Here is a 10,330-nt window from a genome sequence, read left to right on the forward strand (position 1 = left end):
ATGCCGATTCTGTTTCAACTATTTTATATGCATCAATTCATTTAAGCTGACACTAGGAGGGTGGCACCATTCCCATTCCCACTGCACAGATGAGGAAACCGGGCTCGGGTAAATGGAGTAACTTGCCCAAGGCCACACGGCCTGTAAGTGCTAAGCTAAAATTGGAGACAGGCCGCCTGGCTGCAGATGTTATGCTGTGCCCTGAGTCCACAGGCTTCCTGCTCCTCGGCCTCCTTGCCTGCATGCAAGTGGTCCCACAGCCTTAAGAGCCAACCTCTCCCCACCACCCTGTCCCATTCAGGCCTGCATCCCTGGCCTGGACCACGGACCGCCAAGACCCACTGCTTTCCCCGCACACCCCCCCTGTTCCCTTCCCCCCAACCTCCTGCTGCTGCCAGAGTAACCTCGAAACCCAAGTCTGATTGCACCTCCACCCGCTGCTTAAAACCCTTCCACAGGCCCCTGTCACCTACAAGGTGAAGCCCGAACTCTCAAGATGCTGTTGGAACAGCAGTCAGAATCACACCCTCCGGGACTTCTCCTGCCTCCCAAACGCCTCACACATCATTTCAAAGGCGGTGCTGCTCCCATATCTCTGCCTCTACTCTGCCTCCGATACCCAGATACCCTGCTCATCCGGCAAACACCCACGGACCCTTCAGGAATCAGTCCCAGTGTCACCTCTTCCAGGAAGCCTTCCCTGACCACTCCCTTCCTTGTGACTCTACCACTTACTCCCACCACTTTTATTAAAAACGCATCACCAGGGGCTCCTGGGGGGCCCAGTCAGTTGAACATCCGACTCTTGGTTTTGGCTCAGGTCGTGATCTCGGGGTCATGAGATCGAGCCCCGAGTCGGGCTCTGCAGGCTCAGCACAGGATCTGCTTGAGATTCTTTCACCCTTCCTCTCCCTCCCCCCACTCATACTCTCGCTCTCTCAAATAAATAAATAAATTAATTAATTAATTAACTAACTAATTAATTAATTAAATCTTTAAAGAAAATGCATCACCATTTTTCTTTGTTTTCAAGTCTGTCCCTTAAGGGCAGGGACCTCGTGTTATTTTACTTATCTCTGAAGTCTAGCTGAGTAACGGAGCAGACACTCAGCAAGTACCAAATGAATGAAAGAGGAAATAACTGGTATGGTTCGGATTCTTTCAGGCCAGAATAGATTCCCTTTGTCCCGTCTGCAGCTGGGAATCTCTTCCGTTGAATACTGACATTCTTAGGAAGTCCTTACGTGAAGCAGAAGTCCGTTTCTGCGCTGCCTCGACTCAAGGTTCTGGTTGGATGCCCAGCAGTACCATGGGTTGACTCTCACCACTAAGAGTTATCATCACCCCTCTTTGTAGCCCCTTCCTCGGGCTGAACACCTCCAGCTTCCCTCCTCTTCCTAACAGACGTCATTTCAAGATCCCCTGTGGCCCTACAGCGTGCACTTCATTACTAAGCCAACCCAAACTGTGATGGGCTTAAGCAGAAGCCGGCCACATTTGGGAAGTATAGACAGATTCCCGAGATGCTGTTTGCAGTGTGTACTTCAACCCCAGGACCTCAAGTTCAAGGGCCTAAGGGCCCAGGCAGGTAAGCTCCAGGAAAGAAGTAGGCGGGAGGTGCTGGGATGGGGGGGGCGGGGTGGGACGGTGGATAGAACACACCTGTGACAACTCTCACTTCCAGAACCACTGCTAATGCAGGAAGGGAGGCCCGGCATTACCAGATCTTTGGGGTTTTCAAGAAAAGCTAAACATTTGCATTTTTGAGCCAGTTTTTAGATACCAGCAACTAATAAAAAAATTTTTTTTGACAATAACGTACATGCCAAACCAATCGCCTTTGGTGGCCAGCTCTGGCTTCTGGCCGTCATTTGTGGCCTTGGCTTTAAAAGAATGGCTGGAGTGGTTCCTAAATTTGTTTTCGCATTAGGTGTCAGGAATGTGCACAGACACACGGAGAGTTGTGGCCATACAAGGGCAGAATTTAAATGCGAAGTTAACCTAGGACACTAGGGTGAAAAACCACTTTGAGGTATACATCACTAAGAGGGGGAGCAGAACTGGAAAAGAGGGGGCCTTCCCAACCAGTGTCCAAAGGTGAGGCAAAGACACATTTACCTGTCCACAAGCCCATCTCCAGCAAGGTCTGGAACAAGCTGGGGTGCCGGTCTCTCAGCTCCTTCTCCCAAGGGAAGGCTCTGCACGTGGAGGGTCTCCCGTACCTGAGCTTCAGGTCCAGGTAGGAGTTCCGGAGGTCGCCTACAGGCCAAGGGAAGCACAAGAGAGCCCTCGCCTTAGGAGAGGGCAGGTCTCATCCTTCTAAATCCCTCCTCCCTAAGAGGAAGTAGAAATAGGAGGTCAGACTTAATGTTACTGGATGTTGGTTTGGGTCCATTAGGGATTTGAAATCGGCTCCGATACGTCTGCCTCAAGGTCACAAATTCAAAGCCATGTCCAAGGGAAATGTGCCAAAGTTGCTGATGGCTGTAGAATAATTCTACAGAATGAGCAGCTGGCCTCAGACTGTTCCCCAGGAGGCCAATATCTAGGCCATTTTGTTGGCAGTGTGAGTTGAGGAGCAAAGCACAAGGACCCCCAGGGAGGCAAGGCAGTGGGTGTTAGGAAAACCTTTCCATGGCACCAAACAGATCAGCATGGCCTTTCAACTCAGAGGATCTCTCCTGAAATTACATCAGTTATCAAAATCAGTTTCTTTCCTGTTTGGGATATTACTATTCCTATGTATCTTCCCCCTCTTCTGACAGCATCATATTTTCTGGATGAGTCAGCTGTACCCGCAGCAGCTGGGGACCAGGATTGCCTGTTCTTAAATTACATTGCAAAAGCACTGCGTCTCCAGGCTTACCTATCACTGTGTCTACTCACTTCCGGAGACCGTGGTCTGTGAACCCTACAGGACTGAGGTGTGTTCCAGAGGCACCCATCCCTGCACAGCCTGGAATGGGGAGGTTCAGCTCTGGAGAGAGTGTGATGTGTGGGCAGGACTGCCATACTCAATTCGCTTCTGCGGATGGCAAAGGCCCCACAGGAATTTCTCTTCCAGAAGGAACATATGTGACTAACTCTAGTGCCGCCGTATCCAGCAAGAAGACCTAAGCACAGAGAAATTTACAAGCGCTAGATCCAAGCCGGAATATTGGAAGACAGGCCAGGAACCGATTTTTATAATCAATGAATGCCCTGTATGAGTGAAGGATGCCCGGGCAAATATGAGCAGGCCTGAAAGCAGTCTATTTTGAAATTCATTCCTTCTGCTGGCTATTACCAGGGTCTTCCAGAAAGAATAAATTTCAGGGATTAAAAAAATAAAACCAAGCCCCAAACAACAAAGTCACTGTTCTACATTTCTGAAAGCTAATATTCAGATATTAATGGTCCAAGACAAAAGTGCACCGATGGGGAAACATTTCTAATGATTAATTTATTTTCCAATTCACTTTTATTTTCTTGGACTGGCCTAAGATCCCATTATGGGCGGGAAGAATGCAATGCAAGGCTCAACACGCTCTCATTTGTATTCTTAAAGGGAATCGCGTATGGATGAAGCTAAGAGGCAGGTGTGTGGTTCCTGTTGGCTGTTGGTCTGGTTGGAATCCAGGTGGCAGTACACGGCCATCCACCTCCATCTGTGGAGGGCTCCAGGTCATATCTGTTCCCGCTGCTCAAGTCATATATATTCTATTTTAACCGTGTTAGAAAGAAGCCAAACATGTTGACACAAATACGCAGAGCTAAAAATTGCCCTGCTGGAGCTCAGTACTTACATGCTTCCTGTCGCCCGCCCCCTTGCTGTCCCGTGGATGTGTACACAAACACTATTTCTTGGACCTCAGCACACCTTTCATAATATAATTTGAGCTGTTCAGCAAGTTGCTTCTCAAGGAGGGGATTACCAATCTACAAGAAGGCAAGAAAATCGAATGAACAACAATTGTCATCAAGCTCCCATTGATACCTCTGAAGCTGTGTTCGGGTTGATTTCCTTCTCCCATTGGTATCACCAGATGGCTCATCTGCACACAGACCATCCACTCCGGGTTAGCCACCGGAGGGTATAATTCAAGGGCACACAAGCTCTGTCTGGTTCCCACTCACTGCTTTCCGTGGCACCTTCTCTGCAAGAGCTTCTTAAATGTCCGGATTTCCCAGAGACCAGGCTTCCACCCTCTTGTTCCCCTCACCGTGTGCTCTTCCTGAACAATCATGTTCATCTCTCCTTCAGTCCCCAAGAGATGCCAAGTGCCAAGCTTCCCCATGCTGTGCCGCGGCCTGCGAACCCTCCTCCCACTTTCGTCTGCTTGGCAGGCTCCTACTCGACCTCCAAGAGTCAGGTCCAAGGTCATTGCTTCAGGGCGGCTTCCTTAACAGCCCCCTCTCCCGTGTGTGCTGATGCGGATGTTCCCACCTCAGCGACCCAAAACACTCGCATGTGAATTAGCACATGTACTGAGTTCCTTCATGACTTTGGTGTTTAAGACCCAGACAGGGAGCTTCGCAAAAACAGAGGCCTTATCTCAACTTGTTGGTTTTCAAAATGCAGGTTGTGACGCATTAGAGGGTCAAGAAATTATTTCAGCAGGTTGTAACCAGCACTGATTTATATATACATATATGTGTGTGTGTGTGTATAGATACATAAAATAGAACACAAAATAGCAGAGTGCATCTAACATGGGAAGGGCCTTATTCTTAGTAAAATCTTTGTTTTGGTTTCTTATTTTATACATATATATAATATATACATGTATGTGTATACGTGTGCTCATGATGTTAATAGATTTCTTCTTTTCTTTCTTTTTTTAATCACACAGATTTCTGATGTGAATCACCTTCAAAAAAAGTTTGAGAGCGGCCATCTTCATCATCGCGGACACCTCAGCACAAGCACAGGGCCTGGCACATAGCTGGTGCTTTGGAAGTATTTGTTGCAAAAAGAATACATTAATTTCTTTGTTTTCCTCTTCATAGAGGTTTCTCTGTAGGGGCTCTGAGATGGACCCATGGATAGTAGGGCTATGCATTGTTCTTCCTTTACTTTGCCTAATGACTCCTGCTTTCCCCAGAACAAATCCCGCAGGGTCATGGGAATGCACTAAGGTTCCTTGTTCAGGTATCTGGTGATCTCCTTACCAAGGCAGAAAAAGACACCTCTGTAAAGGTGGGCGGTCCTCGTCTCCCTGCAGCAGCCCTGGGGGAGCGGGCCTGGAGAGCTGGACAAGCCCATCTGTGGGTGGGTTTTGGAGGCAAGGGTCACGGTGTAGCAGCTTCGGTCCTCCACAATGTCTACAAGTCCAGCCAACCCACCCCAGTGGGAGCCCAAGGCCTGCGTGTCTGAAGACAGCAGCGAACAGAACCAAGATTTTCATTTGCTAGAGTGTCTCTTCTTCAGATACTTTAAATAATAGCACATAAAAGAAGCTCTACCAAATAACTAAGATTCTCTCCTTTCATTAGCTTAATCACTGGATAGGCAACAACCTGATAAAAATCTACTCTATAATTAAGCTAGTAGTTATTAAAACAGAGGAAGTAAATGGTTTCCATTTTATGAGTACTAAATGAACCAAACCTTAACAGAAATCTATTCTCGAGTTTGCTGGGGGAAAAGCCTCCACATTAATTACGTTTGATGACAAAGCCAATGTGAGGTCCAGCTTGGGTATATCTTTTGTTTACAGGAGGTTCCACATGCTGGAGCCACACACCCATCATGCATGAACACCCAGTAGCTTCTCAATGCCCGGGGCTCACCTGTGCAGGGTGCAGAGTGTGGAGACGATAGTACTTCAGGGGTCCGAAAAACCCTTCAATGCCGGCCACATACCTGCTCCCTCCAATAATGAAGTATCCAGCAGTGTCATTATAATAGAAATCCTCTCTGAAGCTACAGAAGAATAAAGAGTTAACAGAGCTCTTGGTCTGAACCAGATCTTTAAAAAAGAGTTTCTTTCATTGACCCTCCTTTCTCACACCCCCAAATTTCTCCAGTCCTTCATGCTGAGTTCTAGCAGATAAGACAATGGTGGGGTCAGACACACTTGGGCTAGGATCCCAACTCTGTTATTTTCCAACTGTGTGACCTTGGACCTGTCCTTTACCTTCTCTGAGACCGAGTTTTCTCATTAGCAAATTAGTTCCTCAATAATTAGATTCTTAGGAGGACTCGTGAAATGTAAAGCCTTATGCCCAGCAGAGTGCCTGGCCCGTCGTAAATCCCTGGTACCTGCCGGCTTTTGATATTGGTAAAATTGTTTGGAATTGGAAACCTTTGGAATCACTAGTCTTAATTGGAACAGTTTTGCTCTAAAAGAAAAAAAAAACCACCTTGTTGAATGGATATGTTGACTGGATAGAAGGTGGCTGCAAAGGAAAACTAACAACATATCCTATTAGATAAGAACCGAGGGATAATTCGGAGTAAGGAGGAAGAGGCTGAACACCAGAGCCTTGTACTGAAAGACTTGAAGGAACAGGAAGGAAAATGGAGGGGAAAATGGGCCAGCACGAATAAAATGCACAAAGTATTCCTTGTTGCATTGTTTATACTCACTAAAGACTGGACAACCCCAGGCGTCTGTCAGGGAGGACTGGCCCAAAGCCATCCAATGGACCCTAAATGTGAACCTTTTTTTCATATATAGCTTAGAAAAGGAACAGAGGGCTCTGTGTACTGACCTGGAGAGATCTCTAATATATTAAGTGAAAAAAAGAAAAACAAAAGTGGAACAAAGAGCATATACTTTTTATCCAAGAAAGAGGAAAATGGATTTTTTTTTGTATTTGCATTTTAAAAACTCTAAGTATATACTGCAAGAAATTAATAATAGTATTTCCCCAGGGCATGGAGTGGATGGGGGCAGAGGTAGGAACAAGACATCTAACTGTATATCTTTTCATATAGTTTTGACTTTTTTTAAAGAGGCACACTTATTGCCTATTTTAAAACTAAAATAGGATAGGTGAACAAGGTGGAATCAGAGCCTACGTAGACAGCAGGTTGGAGGGAGGGGGTCAAGACAAGCATCAAGTGAGAAGCTAGGCAAAGAAGAAAGAGCCAGGGAAGGCAGAGGGCAGATGGAAGCAGACGGAAAGAAAACAAAATGTCAGGCAAGCCGCCAGGAGCCCAGCAAGTCACAAAAGCAATGGGCCAGGGTGATGCCAACAGGGACAACAGAGCAAGACACCAGCAGTTAGACCAGAGAAGCCAAGCAACGTGGGGTTATCCCAGGAGAGGGGATGTACTGCCTGTTACCAAGGAACCCGAACCCTAGCAGGTGCGCCTGGCTGGACAGGAAGATGAAAGCGAGAAGGAAGAAGACTGACAACATCAACAGACGGCAGCAGAAGTGAATGCTTAGAAATTAGCTTTACACGAATGCGACTAAAATGGAAAAGGAGTGCTTCTTCCCCTGATATTTTTCTTTTCAGAATCTCAGGCTTGATGGTCCTTCCCTTTATTTTCCACTGGGACCACAAAGTTATTATCTCCGAGAGCTGTGAATTGATCTTGTTTTTCAAGACCGTAGAAAGACTTAACATTCCAGCCACCCTCACGACGACGTAATACCTGGCACTTAAGGGATACAAAACTTCTACAATAGATGCTCTCTTAATGGAACTCGGCTCAACCAACTCACCAGCGCACCTGCTGGCTATCCCTGCAATGTGCTGGGTCCTCGAAGGCTGGCGCCTACTCTCTGGATCCTTCGTCTTCCCATTGTTTAAATAGAGATGATAACAGTACATACCTACTGGGCTGTTGTGAGGATTAAATAAACTAATATTTAAACAGAGCATTTAGAACAGTGCCTGGCACATAGTAGGCACCATAACTGTTAACTACTGTTATAATATTAACCTAATCCACTGTGGGACTGCATGCTAAGTAAGAATGAGAAATGTCTGTACCAAACCTGACAGTGCCAACTGTATGGTCATTGTAATTATACAATTTAATGAACTATTATGTCATTCAATAAAATATGGATTGGGAAGAAAGCGTTGTTCATTCTGTAACAATTAAGTTGAATATATTTTGGGTTGACTCAGAAAAGAACGGTTGCTTAAAAAGTGTGGAATTAGGACAAGAGTAAAAGATTCGAAAAAAATGGAAGAAATCTAGATATATCTTGGCTTTGATAGTTTCACAGGGATCTTTGTTTTCTTTCCATTTGTAAGAAACAAGAATTGGGTGCTGTTTATGCAAGAAAGACCACAGGGAACTCCAATCGGTAGATTCGGAACAAAGGAAAGGCCCTATCTGGAAAGATTGGTAGATGAATGTACATTTCTGTTTTTCTAATTAAAATAAAATGTTTATGGTAAGTATCTTTTTAAATGGATCTTTGCTTTAACTGAGTTTTTCATAATCAACAAATTACTTGGTCCCTATGGTACTGGATTGTAATTTTTTTATCATTATCATAATACAACTGCAACATCGTGGCTTATAAGAAATATATATTTGGGGGCACGTGGGTGGCTCAGTCGGTTAAGCGTCCGACTCTTGATTTCGGCTCAGGTCACGATCTCGGGGTTGTGAGACTGAGCCCTGCGCCGGGCTCTCCACTCAGTGTGAAGCCTGCTTCAGATTCTCTCTCTCTCTCTCTCTCTCTCTCTCTCTCCCCCTCTGCCCCTTCCTCCACTCATTCGCACGTGTGTGCTTCCCCCCCTCCAAAAAAAATAAATCTTAAAAAAAAAAAGGTTGGGGCGCCTGGGTGGCTCAGTCATTAAGCGTCTGCCTTCAGCTCAGGTCATGATCCCAGGGTCCTGGGATCGAGCCCCGCATCGGGCTCCCTGCTCAGCAGAAAGCCTGCTTCTCCCTCTTCCACACCCCCTGCTTGTGTTCCCTTTCTCGCTTTCTCTCTCTCTCTGTCAAATAAATAAATAGAAGCTTAAAAAAAAAAAAGGAATATATATTTGGTCTTTGTCCACAGTTCCTGGCTCACAATGCTTCCCAAACCCCTGGGACTTCCTAAGTGTTGAAAAGTAGTAAAGATGTCTTTTGTTATATTAAAGAAGCTGACTCCACCCAAAGGCGGAGGCTGGTTCCCAGGCAGACCAACGAAGTGACTAGAGGACTGAAACTTTTAGTTCTACTCCCCAACCTCCAGGGAGGGGAGAAGGGCTGCAGGTTGAATCAGCCAATGGCCAATGTCTTAGTCAACCATGACTATGTAATGATGCCTCCATAAAAACCCTAAAGGACTGGGACATCTGGGTGGCTCAGTCGGTTGAGCATCTGCTTTCTGCTCAGGTCACAATGCCAGGGTCCTGGGATCAAGTACCCCATCAGGCTCCTTGCTCAGCGGAGAGCCTGCTTCTCCCTCTGCCTGCCACTCCCTCTGCTTGTGCTCTCTCTCTCTGACAAATAAATAAAATAAAATCTTAAAAATAAAAACAACCTTAAAGGACTGGGGGAGAGCCTCAAGGTTGGTGACCACATGGAGGCTGGGGAGAGTGGCACACCTGGAGAGGGCATGGGAGTTCTGTGCCCTTTTCCCAGCCGTCACCCCATGTCTCTTCACCTGGCTGTTGATTAGTATCCTATATCAGATCCTTTAATAAACGGGTAAATGTAAGTAAGTACTTCCCTGAGTTATGGGAGCTGCTCTAGCAAATCAAAAGAACCTAAGGAGGAGGTCCCTGGAACCTCTAATCTCCAGTCTGGGGCTTGTAACTGGCGTCTGAAGCAGGGGTGGGGGTCATCTTGTAGGACTGACCCTTCCCCTGTGGCATCTGATACTATCTCTGGGAAAGTGGTGGAGTTGAGTTGAATTCTTGGACACCCTGCTGATGTCTCAGAATTGCTTGGTGTGGGTAGGAGGGAAGCCCTCCTGCATCTTGGAATTGGGTCTGGGAACCCAAAAGGAAGAGCTAAATAGGAAATCTCTCCAGCCTGCTCTCCATCCACCTCGGAGCCTCTAGATTTTTCTCCTCTAAAATCCCCTCCGTGGCTGCACAAAGATTGCAAGCACTTCCTTGTACCGTGTGTGCCCTGTTTGATGATCATCAATTTCACAGACATAAAAGCTGAGCTAGACAGTTCCAAAGCCTAAGCCGTCACTTTTGGAAACCTCAGACACACTGGCAAACTATCTTTACTCTCATCTGGACATAGGAGACCGCCTCGGTTTATAACTGCCAAGCTCCGGCAGCCCAAACAAATCTCCGAGGTTGTTAAATAAATCTCACTCAGAATTAGAAAACAGCTCCAGCTTGACAGTTCTTTAGTAGGGAAACTTAAGAGCTTCAAATTAGCCATCCCTCTCCCCCCTTAGAGTAATTATCATCTCAAATGTGACTTCTT

General features: G+C 46.3%; 1 protein-coding gene across 3 annotated transcripts in view; it reads right to left on the minus strand.

Moving 5' to 3' along the window:
• Positions 1–10,330, minus strand: part of SEL1L3 (SEL1L family member 3) — a 100,148-nt gene that overhangs the window by 57,308 nt on the left and 32,510 nt on the right. For all 3 annotated transcript variants that reach the window (XM_025886929.2, XM_025886926.2, XM_025886927.2), the window contains exons 7-9: positions 5,773–5,905; positions 3,786–3,918; positions 2,119–2,259 (exon numbers count right to left, since the gene is read on the minus strand). In XM_025886929.2, coding sequence (XP_025742714.1) covers positions 2,119–2,259; positions 3,786–3,918; positions 5,773–5,905 — 407 coding nt within the window. The remainder of the gene's footprint in view (positions 1–2,118; positions 2,260–3,785; positions 3,919–5,772; positions 5,906–10,330) is intronic.

This window comes from Callorhinus ursinus, unplaced genomic scaffold (assembly GCF_003265705.2).
Source record: "Callorhinus ursinus isolate GAN/ISIS: 27379988/994484 unplaced genomic scaffold, GSC_fseal_2.0 scaffold4, whole genome shotgun sequence".
Lineage (NCBI taxonomy): Eukaryota > Metazoa > Chordata > Mammalia > Carnivora > Otariidae > Callorhinus > Callorhinus ursinus.